This window comes from Daucus carota, chromosome 5 (assembly GCF_001625215.2).
Source record: "Daucus carota subsp. sativus chromosome 5, DH1 v3.0, whole genome shotgun sequence".
NCBI lineage: Eukaryota > Viridiplantae > Streptophyta > Magnoliopsida > Apiales > Apiaceae > Daucus > Daucus carota.
Window position 1 is genome coordinate 37,524,008 of NC_030385.2, and position 19,111 is coordinate 37,543,118.

The 19,111-nt window shown below is 33.8% G+C and overlaps 2 protein-coding genes across 2 annotated transcripts; both read right to left on the reverse strand.

Moving 5' to 3' along the window:
* Positions 1–1,673: 1,673 nt before the first annotated feature.
* On the reverse strand, positions 1,674–5,227 carry LOC108224052 (ERBB-3 BINDING PROTEIN 1). The gene is made up of 10 exons (XM_017398598.2): positions 5,089–5,227; positions 4,873–4,990; positions 4,429–4,513; positions 4,200–4,349; positions 3,930–4,083; positions 3,263–3,478; positions 2,593–2,729; positions 2,403–2,494; positions 2,115–2,294; positions 1,674–1,958 (listed from the first exon to the last, which is right to left on the reverse strand). The coding sequence occupies exons 2-10, from the start codon at positions 4,952–4,954 to the stop codon at positions 1,873–1,875; spliced, it is 1,182 nt and encodes a 393-aa protein (XP_017254087.1). The 5' UTR covers positions 4,955–4,990; positions 5,089–5,227; the 3' UTR covers positions 1,674–1,872.
* A 2,953-nt stretch (positions 5,228–8,180) lies between these two features.
* Positions 8,181–17,841, reverse strand: LOC108221063 (uncharacterized). The gene is made up of 7 exons (XM_017394962.2): positions 16,803–17,841; positions 16,548–16,718; positions 15,182–16,410; positions 11,056–11,410; positions 10,464–11,012; positions 9,889–10,062; positions 8,181–9,549 (listed from the first exon to the last, which is right to left on the reverse strand). The coding sequence occupies exons 1-7, from the start codon at positions 17,755–17,757 to the stop codon at positions 8,321–8,323; spliced, it is 4,662 nt and encodes a 1,553-aa protein (XP_017250451.2). The 5' UTR covers positions 17,758–17,841; the 3' UTR covers positions 8,181–8,320.
* Positions 17,842–19,111: the final 1,270 nt, after the last annotated feature.

Consider the following 19,111-nt stretch of genomic DNA (forward strand, 5'->3'; position numbering starts at 1 on the left):
AATAATAAAATTTTAACTAAAATATGTTGAAAAAATAATTTTTTATGTATTATATTATAATATATATATATATATATATATATATATATATATTAAATGTTTATATATGCGTATAATTGTGTACAAATTTGTGTATTTATATTATATATATATTTATATATTGTATATTTGTGTTCAGTCAAAATTGATGGGTCTACATTGTTAAAAATATTGACTTGTTTGATTGTCACAACTCATATTTACACACCTCACAATTTATAAAATTATATTTTGAAAACAATAAATTATATTCCCTATATAAAAATTGAATATTAAATTTTGATTTTTATTTATTTATTTATTTTATGTAACTCGTGTCGTCTATCTGAAATATAAACTCAAAATTAATACTGCATCTCGATTGTGTGTTTCGTATTTGTATATCTTTCATGTTGTGTTCTTAAAATACAAATATAAACACTAAACTTAGTGTCATTTACGTTTGCTGTTTTCGTTTTTCCAGTGACAAGTTTAATTGTTATATGTTTCCTAGCAAATAACTTAACAGTACTGATACATGTCTATTGATTTAAATCACTTCTATACTATGAAAAGATTTAGATGACATCAGCCAGGTTTCATTTTATAGCATCTCCGTGCATTGCAAACAGGAACAGATAAGTAATTTTAAACACCATTTAATTACGAGGAAAATGTGTATTTCATTTCAATTTCAAATAATTGAATTTGAAAAAAGACTTTACTTGTCATTTCAAATTCTCATGTTCATACTAATATTTGAATGTCTTGCATTCCAAATGAAATCCACGTTCATATTCCCAATATGTTATTTATTCAAATTTAGAATTTCAAATTATATCTAGGTTCCCAAACGACCATTGAGTATTCGAGTTCAAAAATACGATTTTGTATGCACTCCTTGTTTAATTTTATTATTAATATTACTCAAAATTCATGAGAGCAAACAATAGTTTGCCCGACAAAAATGCCTCTAATTTAAGAGAGAACTTAAAGTCAGGCAAGATACAAGAGGTGTGATTTCGTAAACTAAAGAGTTCATGCTAGAAAACTTGAAGCAACATTATCTTTCCCTAAAGATATAGGAGGTAATTGGATGGTAGATGAGAATGGGAATTTAAAAATAGAAATAAGTGATATGAGAATGGACAACCAAGGTGTGTATAGAAGGAATAATTTGTCCACAAAGTGGGCATGAGATTCTCGTTTCATACCACAAAATGACTAATCCAAACACCAACACATGAGTTTTAGATTCCGATTCCTATTAACCGGACTCATTAGCCATGAACCAAACAACCCCATATGCTCTCAAGGAAATTTCATCACTTAAAGGCCTATGTTGATTAATATCTTACTCTAACGACCTGCTCCCAAGTTATAATTAGGGAGGAAAGCAAGTAAAAAGGAAGTAAAGTTAGGTAACTTTCACTCCTGTTTGTACTCCCGAGTTTTTTAAAAAGAGGAAAGCAAGTGAAAGTGAATGCAAATATAGCATACTTTCACTCCAAAAGTGGGATGAAAGTGACAACACATTTGCTTTCACTTGCTTTCTCTCCTAAAAAAACTCGGGAGCAAGGCCTAATACCAGTGAGATGACTTCCATCTTCTGTCAAATTCATATTTCTCACTTTCTACTTATTGGTCAAAAAGCATGTCTTTCAAGACCAAAAGGCTTAATAATTCATTTGTGTCTAAGAACTAGGCAATCCAGGTACAGTTGGGACTTGGCGTTCCAGTACCAGCTAGAATAACCCATAGGCAACAGTACCAGGTACATTGATGTGGCCTTAAAAGGGCACAAAAGAAAAAAGGAAAAACTGAAATTACAGAAGGTTAACAAAACCTATGTCTTCATTCTTGAGGTGCACTGCCATTTGTTGGAGGAGCATCAACTGGCCCTGGCTCGGCCGAATCATCACATTTTTCACTCTTCTTCCCTGTATGGGGAGCAATAATAAATATCCATTTTTTAATCCTAATATTAGCAGGGTAACTTAGGAGGCAACGAAATAATAAGTAGACGTGAAAGAGAAATTACACACACACACACACACACACACACACATTTGTAAGTTGTGACTCCTCTTTGGTACCTTTCTTTTTCTTCCCACCGCCTTTCTTCTTTGTCTTGATCCCCAAAGCTAACCAAGCTTTAATTTCAGGATCTTCTATGGCTTTCGTAGGTTCCAACTCCTGTAAAGGGTGAGAAGTGATCCGGTCTGATCCATTTGGCATCAGCAAAACAGTGAACTTGATATGAGCAACATAGTCGCCTGCACACCAGAAAAAGCGAGAAATTTTATCATCATGGAAAAGAACAAGCCAATTTGAGCTGGCTTACAAGGGTAAGATTCTGCAACATCAGTCTTATAAAATGTTACCTGGTTTCTCATGTAGAACAGGATATGGCTGCAAAAGATCATGATTCACACATTCGACTAATCCAAGGCGAGCTCGTTTTTCTTCCAAAGCTCTGTCAAATATCATTTTAGTGGTCTACTATGTGATACTCATGATGTCAATAAAACACATGAAAACTATAGCAAGGGAAGGTGTGAAAAAGAGACCAACCTTGCCGTGAACGGCATAATCGGAAAATTCTGACTTATTTCACTAAATATGAACCTTGATGCTTTCATTTTTAAGTGATAATTCTTGTCCACAGCTCTTTTATAGACAGTTGTCTGCTTTTCATCCACCAACTTGGGCTGCAATGTGTAAGCAAAGAACAAATACAAGTTTGAAACATCAAACGGTTATCAGTATGGAAGAACAACTACTTCCTACTCAATTAGATAGTTGGGGTTCCATTTCCAGAGCAAATAACTACTTCAGGATAATATTGCTTTAAGCTAAAATATCCAACCAGTACACTTAAACTATATCAGGGAATGACAAGAGAGGGCCCTATCTGAAGTTGTGGCATTTACAGAAGCAATAAAATATTAAACGGCAGTTAGCATATAAGATTTACTACTTTCTACTCCAAGTGAAAGAAGATACAAACTTTCAGCGCAAATAACTACTATCAGATACACCTTTTTAGGAAAAAATATTCACCAGTTAAGTTCTCTATGTCAGCAAATGAGAAAGGAACCTATCTACAATTAGGGCACCTATTTACGAATTTCATGCTTTTACCTTTATAGAAAACACATATATCTGTTTTCTACTATCTGAGAAGTACTAAGAAGTTGTACACAGCATACCAATTTCATAGAGTACTGAGATTAAATCTTACCTTCCCTTCTCCTGTGCTGGTAACTATATCAATTGCATAAACTTCATTTTCCTCAAACTCTGCATCATCAACTCTTGTATCAGGGTTTGAGACACTCAGAACAACTTTGTTTCCATCAATCACAAATTGTTTAAGCTGATGACTGAGAACTCCTTCAACAATTTTACAGTCATAGGCAGCAGCAACCTTCTGAACGGCTTCAGAAACGTCTTTGTTCTGCCACACAGGAAAGTATTAGCGTAAATAATTGGAAAATAGTAATATAAGGAAACCTTCTACTCAATTTTCATATAACCGTCGGCAAAAAATGAAATAAGTGCCTGCACCAATATTTAATATAACCGAACCAGGAATATTAAGCACTACCTAATTTTTGACAACAGCCACTGAAGCTTCTAAATATCACATATGATTCCGGTAGGATGATAATTATAAGAGTTAATAGGAAAGATGCACATAAAGAATAACACATTTTCCCGATCCATAAAGCATGACATCTATCAGTGTAACTATGACGTATTTGGCTTCACGGGAAATAAAATTTCCATTGCCTGTTAGTATCTTCTTCATGTAGAGTCATGCACATTCTCAAGAGACTATTAAACTGATAAGAAAGCAAAAATGTTCAGATAACAGTTTATAAAAATAAATAATAAATAATTATTACCTTTTTCCCAGGCCTGACAAGCCTTAGAGCAACTTCAGCAGCAGTGTTTGCGGCAGCGATAACATTAGCTGCTTTACCTGTCACTTTTCCGTCCTGAAGAACATGAGTGTGTGCAACTACAGCAATGAATCCATCAACATGGCATCCCATATCACTACAAACATTATAAATTAAATTTAATGACTTAATTGGAGATAAAAAAACACCAAACATAACATAGAAGGTGTAGGTAAACAGTCGGGACAAAACAAACGATTCAAGAAAACTCACATTTTCAAAACATCACCCTCTTCCAAAACAGCTTCATCACTAGCCAGCGGTGAGAAATGACAGACAGTATTATTCACAGACAGACAAGTCGGAAACGCAATACCCTTCTCAATCTTCTTCTTCACATTCTTATACATGTTTCCGGTATGCCTATAAACCAACATATTTCATACATGAAAAGCTCATTACCAAGAACAGAAAAAACACACATGTAACAGTGAACACTTACTCTTTAATAAAAGCATCCCCTTTCTCACAAATATCAACAATTTTTGCTTTCGGCTTACATGCTGCCAATACTAATTGCATAGCCTCTGCACATTCATAAAAATACCTCAAAACAAACCCAACATAAATTTAAAAAAAAAAAAATACACAAAAAAAGCCCTAAACTATCCATTTCCACCACCATCACTAAACTTCTACATTCAATAAATCACAACATCTACACATTCATAAACATCAATCAACCCATAAAAACCCAAAAACAACAAAGCCCAAAACTACCCAAATTCAGCTTCATCACATGATCATATCCATCTATCCACATACATCAAACGAAATTAATTAATTAACATCCTCAGAAATCCCATTTCAGCTATAGTACTATACAACAACACACACATACAAACACATAGATAAGTGTATGTAGACGAGAAAGATGAGAAAATACTGTTAACAGTCTCAGCGGCAAGTTTGTATTTGGTCACAACTTCAGGTGAGGTGAGATCAAGCTCCTTCTCATCATCAGACATGGCTGCTTCTGATTCTGTTCAATCAATCTAATCAACCTGCAAAGAGAACAACAAAACAATTAGAACAAAAAAAACCCAGATTGTAATGGCAGATTAAAAAGTGAAAAGGGTAAAATCGAGGGCAAGAAATGAACCTAGAAATGAGGAGATGAGAGATGGGTCTGTTTGGGTGAAAGGGCAGGGAGGTGAGTTAGGGTTTGGGGCTTTTCAGGGGACTGGAGGGCAGCGTTTGGATTATATATTGTACACAATCAATGTATCGATCCTTCACCGTGCAACTTATTTTATTTTGTTGTATTATTGTATGTATGTATGTATTTATTTTTCTAATACAATAATTAAAGAAATTGGATTTTAGGGTTGGAAAATAATAATTAATGGGATATATTAGAAAGTCGGTGAAATTAAAGTATATAAATTTTTGAGAAGGATAGTAAGATTCGAAAAAATAATTTAGTTATAATATATGAAGGATTGATATGTGGGCAAGTTTCTGTCGAGAAAATGTACTTAACTCATAATCAAAATTTTGTTATTATACGAGTTGTTAAAAATATGTCTTTTTTAAAACAAGTTAAAAATATGTCTTAATAATAAATTAGACAATGAATAAGATAATCGTCTAAGATGCCAAAATTAATTCTTAGATAACATATATTTATATAGACGTAAATTTTATTAAATTATTGATTTGTGAACTTCTATAAGTTAAAAATTGACTATATTTTTAATAATATGATAAAAAACTTATTTAAGAAATAAGAGATAGTTTTAAAATAAAAGATCGATGCAAAATTTAATCAATGTAATAAACTTGTTTAATTTATTGAAGCAAATCACTTGGATGATCTGCGTGCTATCTGTTTTCCGTGATGTCATTTATCAATCTGTTCGAACCTCTGATCAGATTTGTCCTTGGTCCAATGTTGTTGGGGACTACTTTATAATGTGCGTTCGGCTGGCCATTAGGAATCGCTTGTTAACTAAGGATAAAATGAAAGTTGTTTGAGATGCAAGTTGATCTTGTATGTGTTCTATGCAATGGGGGTTTTGAATCTTCGCACCATTTGTTTTCAATATGTTCTTTCTTTGCGGTCTTGCATGCTGAGAGTCCAATTCAGTTCAATGCTGACTGGAATTTAAGTAGAACTGGTGCTTTCTTTAGTGGTAACACTAGCAAAATTTGGAAAAGGACATGTGGATTGTTTATTGCCGTTGTTATTCCCACACTTGAAAAGAGAGAAATTTCAGAATTGATAATGTTAGTAAATATAACTATCGAGCGATAATCCAGATGTGTGTTAAATGGCTGCTAAGCAGCCATGCATCGTCCCATTTTTTTTATTAGTTATGAAAACTATTAGATGGTCGGCTGTAATGTTGTTATGTTGATGAGTACTTAATCATCTTGTTGTTTGTAATCTACATGTTTCTAGTTAGGCAGAATTTTGTGTGTGTGTGTTTTTTTTTTAAGGATTTGCTCCTTCTGGATCTTGTATAAGAGTTTTCCTTTTTTATAAATTTTTTATTAGCAAAAAATCTAGAAATTTATAATAAAACATAAAATAAAGTCAAACCATGACTGTTGTTGATTTATATTGACAATAGGGGCTTACAAACTTATAAAATATAATTAATTTCAATATATATCTCACAGTTAAATGATTGTCAAACCAAAAATATAGAATGACAAAGATATATCATTAACTACTTGGATCTTCTTACGGGGAACACATCATATCACACATAATTTATAATTGTCCATTCGGAGATTATTTATTTTGTGTTGATCTTCAATATCATGATGTGAAGCTGTTGAAGAAGTTGTCAATGGCCTAACATTAATTTCGCAATATAAAACAACGAAAAGTTCAAGTCGAAAGTGTAAATGTGTCAATATATTAGGCTCGTCAACATCACTTGTTATTTGTTCATATAGGTTTTATATAATGAAATGATTTCATCAAATTTGTGATAACATAAAATTAGAATTCATTTAAATATAGAATACATCAATGATATGATACAAACACACATAATAAATTTCTAATTATATATGTGTAAAAAAGTAAGGCGAATTTAGTGTAACGCAACTAAATTAATAAGTCAGCCCTATACGAATCTCAAATGATATTAATAAATGGAGTATCTGCAGAACCACCAAAATAATTATACAACTCAAATTTTTAATGTTCAATAAATGACAGATAACAGTTAGAGTATCGTTATGCGACATCATAACCCCTCCCTAAAAAATATTATTTGTGCATCATTTTGAAATATTTTACTGATACATGTAATGCATCTTAACTCTATATTTATATGTTATAGTCGGATTTTATATGAACAAATAATATACGTTATTAGATTTCATCCTAGATTACTCGTGCAAATAAAGTTAAGTTAGTGTATATATATTCGAAATAATCCATCCATGTATTTTGAATTTGAAATTCGAGTTAAACATTCCAATGTGTTTACAAAAATATATGAAATAATAAAATAATACTTACAAATTTATAATTCTTCCAATATACTTAACGTTAAAAGGAAAAGTGATGTGTGAATTATGTAGCACTGAGGTGATGGGCGACAACTTTTATAATATATCATGTGACCAAAATAATACGAGGGGGGGGGGGGGGGGGGCGGTGGAATAATGTGTGTATTATATAGCACTAAGATATGGATTTGCAATGACATTATTCACATCACTTGTTAGATTTCTCTTTTAATATCAAATTATAATCAATAATCTGAAACTTCCATAGAAGTATATTTGGCTGAAAATGCAAGTGATTAGACCTGATGTACAACTTATCTGCAAGAATGGTAATTGGACAGGATGCTCACTAAAATCCATAAATTTCTCGAATTTGGAGCCTGTTTATCTAGGATTGTCTTTGTAAATCGAGTAAAGAGAACAGAGTGCCAGTTTAAATGAATTGACACAACCAAAACCCGTGATGACGAGTTTATGAATAGAGTAGTACTACGTGCACAAAATTGATAATGAATATGAGAATTTGAGTTACATTTACAATTGAAAATAGGAGCAGATTAGAGATGAAGGTTGGAGGGAAAGAGACATTATAGAACAGTAGGTACACTCTCTCTTGCTATATACAGTATATCTCTAGAAGGTGAACCAAAAGGAATAACCAGAGCATTAGTATTTAGAGCCACTTCTCAGTAACAATATAACTGATAGACACCTCTTCACAAGTTGATCAGCTGTTTCAAGTGAGTTGCTATGATTTTCCTTCACCACTTGAGGCTCCGGGATTCGGAAAGAATCACGTTTCACAAGAGGTGATAAAATATGTGCTCTCTATCATATTTGACAAATCCTGAACATGAAATACCTCAACGAGGGCTGCAGTTTGACGGGTGCAAGAAACTGATATTACCGGAGTTATACTGTTCCCCATTACTCCCAGTACCATTATAAGAACTTGGTTGAATTTTATACGGATTTGAGTGAACCTCAGTATGACCTATCAATTTTGTGGTCTCTTCACTTTCATGTTGATTTTTCCACGGATGTTTAGTAAATTTTCTCAAACTTTCTATATCCATTGCCACTTCCTTCATTGTAGGTCTATCTTTACCATTAAGGCTAAGGCAACTCTTCACAAGTTGAGCAATTGTTTCAAGTTGCTCTAATGTTCCTTCCTTCACCACTCGAGTATCTAGGATTTCAAACATACGATGTTCATTCACAGAGGCGATGAAATGTGTAGCTAGGTTTCTATCTCCAGGGGATCTGTCCATGCAAATTGGTCTTCTCCCGGTTAAAAGCTCAGCAAGGACAACTCCAAAACTATAAACATCACTTTTGTCTGTCAACTGGCCTGAGTGGAAGTATTCAGGGTCCAAGTACCCCAAGGTCCCTTGGACTAAAGTAGTCACTTGGGTTTGATCCAATGATACAAGCCTTGATGCTCCGAAATCTGAAATTTTAGCCACATAACGATCATCTAGCAAAATATTGGCCAACTTGACATCTCTATGAATGACGGGTATGGAAGCTGCCGAGTGAAGATATGCAAGGGCACCAGAAGTTTCTGCAGCAATTCTCAACCGGTTTTCCAGTGACAACCATAACATGCCTCCATCGGTATTGTAGACATGATCATATAAGGTACCATTCGAGACAAATTCATAAACCAGCAGGGGTACTTCACACTCTAAACAGCATCCTAGTAGTTTAACCACATTTCTGTGGTTGATTTGTGTAAGAATCACCATCTCATTAATAAATTGCTCTATTTGATTCTTATCCATTATTTTAGACCTTTTAATTGCAACTACACGCTGGTCAGGCAAAACTCCTTTGAACACTATACCATAACCACCTTGTCCAAGAATTCTATCAGAGTCATAATTATTTGTTGCTTTCTTCAGCTCTGCATCTGTGAAAAGTTTTGTTGACTCAACAATAACACCTTCCTTCGAGATGCTTTGTTGATTTAACAGGAGACCGCCATTTTGTTGGAAGAACTTCTCTCTTAATTGAGTATGTTTTCTTTTCTTAATTACACAGTATAACCAATTAGTTCCAACAATTAGGAAGATGGAACCGAGTGATACACCTGCATGCAAACCACAATATATTGGGTAATGAATATAGATGGAATTTGACATTTTACTTATATATTTCCTATAATGGATCTGCACTGCAATTACTCATCTGAATTTCTACTATATTCTCCTTATGGCTCCTTTTTATGTATCATAGTACAAGCTCCATGTGATTTTTACTCTTTAATCTATTTATTTTTAAAAATGCTCCAATTAAACCATGCATATATGTGAATGCCAGTGTCATTAGAATAGCAGGATTTTTTTAATTTATCTGATATAGATGAGTTCAGTGACTATAGATATTGTAAATATGCGGACTCAATTGCTCACTTGTGAAGGATTATTACCTAAGATGAACTTGATTAGGGGAAACTTGGACGGCTTTCTAGCAGCGCAACCACTGCCACTTTTCCTGCCATCACCGTCATAATCAGGTGGACAAGAACAGTTGTAATCCCCTGGAATATTAATGCAAGTCTTCTGACAGTCGTTCTTGGTAGGATCTGCACATTCATCGATATCTAAAAAAGAAGAAAAAAATGATTCTTAACCATATAAATTAAGTTGCTGTACAAAAATTTATGCACAAGTCAAAATCTGGCTGTCCAGGTTTATAAATTTGGCAATTTCGTTGTAGCAGGATGTTTCTGGGAGTAAGGAACTGGTTGTGGTTTGCTTCTTTAGCCATTAAGATGGTCAGGAATGTGTTATTGCAGCATAATCTAGGTTCAGTTTTAGCCCATGTTACTATAAAAAGACTTTGAAAGATGCCTTGGTCGGTTTATTATTTTGGTCTTTTCCTCTGATTCTTCTTTGGGGATCTTTTTAGCTGGTAGCCTCAGGGTTACTCCTTTCTCATTAGCAGAATTTATATATTCAGATAAAAACTGACCATCACCTGTAAAATTTGGTAATTAGTTACCTGTGCATCCTTGGCTGAGATATGGATTACCTTCGTAACCTTGTTGACAACTGCAACGGTAGCCACCAGATCTTATCCCTGCATCAATGCAATAGCTATTTGCATATTTGCAAGCAAAAGTATCAGAGTCTTGAGCTGCTTGAGCACACGTGTTATTCTTATCAATTACCCAATCCAGCACTATGGGGACAGTATCCAGTATCTTATCCTTCAAGGCGGCGTCTTTAAGATTTGAAAGAAGACTAAAATCAAAGCTGTTTTTTTCACCCAAAAAACCATAGCTGCAAGGGTTAAAAGAGGAGATGTTATTTGTAGTATGGTTCTGATAGCTATGGAGGAAGATTATATAGAAATCGAGAACATTAATGGATACTTGGCAACAGCCAGTGCCAAAACACCCATCTTTATCTATTTCCTCCTCACTCTGACAGGTAGTCCCACATCCTTTAGGCAGAGAAGAGCCTTTAAAGATGTCTACATAGTCATCACAGCCTACAACTGTCAGCACATTTGCGCTAGAAAACGTGTACGTAGTTTCCATCCAATTCAGTTGTCACAGAATTATTCCTGTAAGATCCTGATTCATCGTAACAGCTTTCAGCCACAACGTTGCTAATGCGCATCTCATTGTCTGATATATCAAAAATCTCAATGTTGTTCCAAATTTTGCTGAAGGCCTTGGGAGGATTACTAGAAGCGTCACAGATGATTTCAAACTCGTAATTTATGGAACAAGTTGGATCATCTTGGCCTTGTGATTGGATGCCGAAGGGATATGGTACTTTGAGGTTTCCACATTGGCTTTGACATCCTGGCTTGGCAAAGTCTCCAGCATTCATAATTCTGTGACTGGTGGTATTATATGCTGAAGTGGTAGCTTCAAGACCAAAGCACAACAAATTAAGACAAGAAGCAGCTGCATTTTCTTTCTCATCTCGTATGGAATACTAGTCCAGAGTTGCATGTAGGATCAAGTTAACTGGGAAGTTCTTTTCTTGACAAAGGTCAGTAATTAGATTATTGGAAGAGTATTCAATGGACCATTTTGTATGCTTATGGCCGACTACAATGCAACCGAGTCATTTTTGACAACATATATTTGTTTGATTTATGTTATGAATACAAGTAACCATTGGTTAACTTGAGTAAATGGCTAAATGGCATAGCATGTGATAATGCGCGGAGAAAACTATAAAATGGATGAAAATGACACGTACCAAAACGGCAGTGTAATATTTGCGAAAACTACAAACGCATACGTTAAAATGTTATGCATTTCTGACCCTTGAACTAAAAAATTAAATTAATGTGAACTTTCATTGAGGAAAACTACTTCCAAAAATTGAAATTTTATTTTGCGGGGCTCATTTGACAAATCTGAATCATGTGAGTTGATAAGTTATCTGAATTCAAAATCAATAATGTCATTTGACAAATAATTTTTAAAATATCTGAATGAAATTAATTTATGAATTTACTTTGTTAAATTAATAAATGTGTCTTATATAAAATATTTATACATCTAATAATATCGTATTTAAAGAGGACATTGAATTTAATTGATTATAAACCAATAAAAGTCAAACTAAATTAAATATCTTTTCTGTCAGAATTAAAATATGTAAACAAATTAACATTTGACATTATAATATAACTAGTTTATGACCCGTGTCAAGCACGGGTTTAAATAAATTTTTAAAAATTTATTATTTATTGAAAGTATAATGTTTTTTTAATTACATTATCATATTTTTATTATAATTTTAAATTACTATTTTTAAATTATATTTAAATTATTGTTATTTAAAAATAAGACTTTCTATATATTAAAATTTGATCTTATTTTAAATTTATTTCATCACAATATGGGTCCCCATTCTATGGAGTTTACAAAATAAGGAGTATTGGAGTCCAAAATTATTTAAAAATAATATATTCATTTTAATTTTAATTTGTTTAGTCTACAATATTTATAAATATCTGACAATCTGCAGATTATATTCTACGATATAATTGTTGCAATCTAAAAATAAAAAAAATTATTTTATAAATCACTAAACACTATATATGTTCTAAAATATAACTCATAAGAGAATAATGATCTTAATGATTGTTGGAGTTGAAAGATGTTAATGATTAATTGATAATTATATTTAAAACTACTTAAAGATGATAAACTATATATAAATTTGAATAATTAAAAATATTATTTTCGACTAAACCAAAAGATTATGACCGGTACTTACTACAGCTTAAATGTGGAGTTTATGGAACTTAACTTTGACAATATGTTTTATTTTAGTAAAATCATTATATTGTTTGATGATTTTTAAATTGTGAAAATAATATTCAAGATCAACACACATAAGTCTGTTTATAGCGTCTTTAATCTCGAATAAAATTCAAAATATTAAGTCGTAATTGTTATATTCAATCTAATAGGCAAACGTTATATATAATTATATTTGGAGTTTTTGTAAATATAACATTGGTGTTGTCGTTGTTTGACAAACTAATATTGTAGTTTGATGAAGTTAATTAACTTTTCAAAACTAATTTGATATCAAATTAACGGGTGTCTTGTTTTTCGATTCTTTTTATTATATGTTAGCAATATGGACAATGACTTCATTCTCTTCGAGTTTCTGTTTGTCAAGTCAGTGTTACCCCTCCTTATTCATCTTTATCGCAATCTTATGAAGAGTATGGAATAAATTAAAATTTATATTAATAATTTGTCATTGTTTTAGATTTATAATAGGTATGTTTAATGTTATTTAATTTTATTGAGTTGATTCATATTTAATTGATAGAAATTTTAGACGGTTAATTCCTATGTTAAATTGTTCGATAAATCTATAATTTGTGATTAATTTAGAGTTATAATATATATGTGTTGCGTATATTTAATCTGTAATTGTTTTAGATTTAGAATAGGTAATTCTAACATGAAGTTCTTTTAGAATTAAGAGTATTACTTGTTTGTATGACAAACTAATATAGAAGTCTGAAAGAATTTTTAAGTTAAATAACTTAAATATGTTTTATAAATAAAATTCATTATTTAAATATTTAATTTATTTTATGTTCTCGGATCCGCACAAAAGCTCTGTTGACTCCCTATATTTATCTGATAGAAATTTTATAGAGAATTCAAATTTATGTGATAAGGATTTTATAGAGTTAATTTCTAAGTTAAATTGTTTCGATTTTAAAAATTAAAATATTTAGTTATATTGGGATAGAATTTTATATCATGAATAATCGTTATGTCAAAAAGTCCTGATCAATATATATGTCTTATATTTTTTAATAGGAGTATAATACTTTTAATAGGAGTTTAATAATGATATAATAATAAAAATTAAATATAATATATGATAATATAATAATAATAATTAAGTATAATATATGATGACCAAATTTTGGTACTCTGCACTGATGTTCCATCGAAACGTGCTTTCGCTTATTAATAAAGGGTATTGATTAGATAATTTCAAACTTTCAAATTTTATATTAAACTCCACGGTTTTACAAAATTTTGATGCTTTAGTGGGTTAGTTTTATGTATAATAATATTCTTTCCTAAGTATACAGTACTCTGAATATAAAATTATTGACTGCTCTTTGCTTATACAGGTAAAAAAGAGTTGCTGAATGAATGAGTTGTAGTTTTATGATTGAACCGTTGAGCTTTGTCTGACTGCTTATTTCAAAATCGTTGAGCTTTGTCTCATTCATACTGCTTATTTCAAAATCCTTCCCAAGTAATTTGAATGTCTCCTGCGGTCAGCAACATGGCTCATTCAGCACTAATAATTAAGAGACAAACAAATGGCCCCCGAACGCAATCAAAAACAACTTTGTTATAGCGTGATATGATTGGATAGTATTTTACAATCCTGTCTGTAAATATAACTGCGCACTACTCTAACTACTAACGTGTGCATGGTGGTTTATTTTTAACATTTTACGCGATCTTGCATTCATGAGAACTGAGGAGAGCTAAACAACTTGGTTCAGGAGCGGCCATTTGATCAAAAGCGACTACATCCGGTCGCTTGTAGCCTAAAGCCGCCATATATCGTCGGTCGCTTTTAACAGTTTTTCCTTTAGGATCAGCTTCTAATGAACTAGGGGATTTAGCACCTTTGGTTACATGTTGATAGTGTGCTTCAAGCAACTTCATAACCGTAACTCATTGTATCCATTTCCTTCTAAGTTCTATTCATTTCCTTCCAAACGTTGGTCTGATGCCATTTTTGCTGAAGCAGTTTTTTTTTTTTTTGAATAAAACATACTTGCTTTCATTAAGATAAATCCACAATCAAAACATCAGAGAGAAAATCCGGAGGAGTATCAACCCACTCCTGGAAATGCCTGACAAAGAATGGAGGGCTCTAGCTAACTTATGAGCTATCTCATTCGCAAACCTAGGAACAAACTGACTAGCACGTTATCAAAGTGCTTAAATAATTCAAGACAATCTAACACACATATGGAAGTATGCTTAAATTGATTCATGTACTCCATACATATTTTACATTACTCGCAAGCTAGCTCTAAATATATCGGCATAGACCACCTTTTATCCTATATTGATCGAATGCAGATAAATATTTCAGTGAGACAAGTGAACAATATTGTATCATGTGGTATACCTATATACTTATTATCATGTAGTATATTATGCAAATCACAAAGCTTGATATATCTCATCGAGGGCTGTAGGTTGAGGGTTGCAACAAACTGTTTGTACTTGAATGATAGTGATCCGGGTCATCTCCAACATTATCGTAACAACTTAGTTGAATTTTATAGAGATCCGAATGCTGAATATCAGTACGACCCAACAAGCGTGTGGCCTCTTCATTGACATGATGATTAGCCCATGGAGTTCTCTTGAATATTCTCAATCTTTCTATTTCCATTGTCACTTCCTTCATTGTCGGCCTTTCTTTACCAGAAAGGCTAAGACACCTCTTCACAAGTCGAGCAGCTGCTTCGAGTTGCTCTAACGTCCCTTCCTGCACCAATCGAGGCTCTAGTATTTGGAATATTCGATGTTCTTCCACAGAGGTGATAAAAAATGTAGCCAGATTTCTGTCTTCGAGGGATCTCGTCAAGGAAATTGGTTTTCTCCCAGTTAGGAGCTCGGCAAGGACCACGCCAAAACTATATACATCACTTTTGTCCGTCAATTGGCCTTTGTGAAAGTATTCAGGGTCTAAGTACCCCAAGGTCCCTTGGACTAATGTAGTCACTTGGGGTTGATCCAATGGAACAAGCCTCGATGCTCCGAAATCAGAAATTTTGGCTACATGATTATCATCCAGTAAAATGTTGGCTAACTTGACATCTCTATGAATGATGGGTATGGAAGCTGCCGAGTGAAGATATGCAAGGGCGCAAGAAGATTCAGCAGCAATTCTCAATCGATTCTCCAAGGATAACCATGGCATGCTTCCATCAATGTTGTGGACATGATGGAATAAGGTACCATTTGAAATAAACTCATAGACCAATAGAGGTACTTCACACTCTAAACAACAACCAAGAAGTTTGACAACATTCCTGTGGTTAACTTGTGTAAGAATGACCATCTCATTGATAAACTGCTCCACTTGACTCATATCCATCACTTTTGACCTTTTAATGGCAACTACACGTTCATCTGGTAAAATTCCTTTGAACACTATACCATAAGCACCTTGTCCAATAATCCTATCAGAGGAATAGTTGTTTGTCGCTTTCTTCAGTTCTTTGTCTGTAAAAAGTTTGGTTGGTTCAACACCACTGCCATCCATTGCATTGCTTTGTTGTTTCAATAGCAGACCTCCGTTTTGCTCAAAGAACTTCTCCCGTAACTGAGTATGTTTTCGTATCATGATGATGCAGTATACGCAAATAGTTCCCACGAATAAAAAGAAGCAACCGAATGACAAACCTGCATGTAACTTGTAAGAAATTGTGCACGAATAAAATTTAATCTTACATGCTGCTAAATAAAGCATTTTCCTGTCAGTAATATGTTATATATTACCTAACTGGACACATAACATAAAGCATTAGGTTATATATTACCTAAGATGAACTTGATCAGCGGGAACTTGGAACTTCTAGCAACGCAGCCACTGCCATTTTTCCTGCCATCACCGTGGTAGCCGTGTGGACAAGAACAGTTGTAATTTCCTGGAATATTAATGCAGGTCTTCTCACAGTCATTCAACTTTGGATCTGCACATTCATCCACATCTAGAAACAAGAATACAAAAAATAAATAAATTTAATCGATAAAAGGAACCAGACAAGAAAGGAACGCATGTAGCATTCGGTTACCTTTGCATCCTGGGCTGAGATATGGATTACCATCGTAACCTTGATTACAGCTGCATCGGTAGCCACCAGAACTTTTACCTCCGTCGATGCAATAGCTATGTGCATATCTACAAGCAAAATCAGGGTGCTGAGCTGCTTGAGCACAAGTTCTATTTTCATCAATCACCCAGTCAAGTACTATAGGTACAGTAGTCTCGATCTTAGTCCTGAAGGCTCCAATGTCTTTAAGATCTGAAAGGCCACGAAAATTGAAGGCTTTTTTTTCACCCAAAAAGGCATAGCCGCAAGGGTTAAAAGATGAAATGTTGTCAGTATGGTTGCGATAGGTACCAAGGTCGACATAATAGTACTTGAGAGCATTCACAGAAACTTGACAACAGCCAGCACCCGAACACTCGCCTTCCTTAACTTCCTTCTTATCGCGACATATGGTAGTGCATCCTGTTGGCGAAACTTCATCATCGGCCTGGTAGAAGTCTCCCCAGTCATCACAGCCAACCACGGTCAGCACATTTGCACGAGAATATGTGTATGAAGTGTTCCTCAAATCAAGTGACGTGTAAATGTTTGTGTAAAGCAAGCCCGAGAGATCATAGCATGTTTCAGCTCCAAGGTTACTAATGCGCAGTTCAGAGTCTGATATATCAAAAACCTCGTAGTCCACATCGTTTAGTTTTATGACGGCCTTAGGGTTGGTAGTGGTGCTACATGTGATATCGAACCAGGAATTAATGGAACAATTCGGGCCTTTGGAATCTTCTGATATGATTCCGAATGGATAGGGTACTTTCAGATCCCCACATTGACTTGGGCATCCTGTCTTCGCCAAGACTCCACCGTTTATTATAGTGTTGCTCGTGTTGGTATCAATCCTGGTGCTATTATATTCAGAAGTTGCAGCTTCCAGCTCCCAAGCACAAACAAGCAAGACAAGCATGTGCTTAATTCTTGTCATTTTACCGAGTTTGAAATTTCAGAGTATTGTATAGAGATATAGCTAAGAGCTAACTTGCTAAATGATTTATAATCGGTGAGTTCTTATCTCAAAGATTTTTCAACAATTGAACAAGTAAGCGGAAGTAATGAATGCTTAACTGCCATCGGCCACTAATTAATGGGCCTGTTTGGTTTAGAGAAGCAGAAGCTGCTTCTGGCTTCTGCTTCTCATGACCCGTTTGTGTAAAAAAGTAGAAGCACTTTTAAGAAGCTGAGAATGTTAGCTTCCCTCTCACAGCTTCTGCTTCTTTTCCAAACACTTTATTAACTTATTTACTTCTCACTTCTACTCCACTTTTATATTATAAGCAAGAAGTCACTTCTTTTAAGCTAACCCAAACGGCCCCAATGATTTGAACTTCCAATAGTATCACTCAGCTACAACAGAACTGGTATCACTAGTTTAACGAACGACTCACTAGTCACTTCCAATAGTGGTCTGATCAAAAGCCCTCGACAGAACTGGACCGATTCTTGATAGAATTTGAATGGTGAACTAATCAATACTGGGATGCAGACATTTAACTATATATTTGCCACTAATTGTTGAAAAGTATGAACAATCCCATCAGGTAGGCTGGCGGATTCATGTTAAAGATTCGTCTGATCTGTGCGCAAGTGTGCCCACACAAAAATCGCAGATCACGTATAGGATTAAAGCTTCATTAACACACATTTGAAAAAGTCTGTATTCAACGATAAATTTCCATTAAAAGAATGGAGTATTTTCTTCTTATATTTATTCCAAGAGCAATAATACATGCAATAATAGAGTGAACTTCAGAGTTGTCGCCAAAGTTTACACCGATTTTCAAAACGTTGGTCATGGTTTCAAATTCTCAAAAAGGTGGCCAAAATTTGGCTCCGCTTTTTAAAAGTATGGCTCCCGTTAAATGTCCCTATTCATTGACGCAGGTTTGGAAAAGTCTATATTTTAGAATTTCTTTATGTTTATCAAGACGATTTAAAAACGCCGATGATCTTGGTTTGAGCAAGTACTCTAGCAAGTATAAAGGTTCAAATGTGTCAAGGTTGGATAAAAGACAATCCAAAATATGCAAACTTGAATAAGTTGCGAGTCTTTATTTTCTCAACAAGATTAACGTGTGTGTGTGTTAATTTTTATAAATTTAATATAGTTTTGTAGAAGATGATTAGACTTCTCTTTCGTGAAGCTTGCCGGTGGAATGACAGAAATATCGCTTTTCAAGTCCCAACTGGATTGATGTCAACTGTATTTGTGTTATAGTAACCGTATAAAATTTGTGTTGATAGCACTATGAAAAATATTATAGCTAGGTCAGCTACTGTGA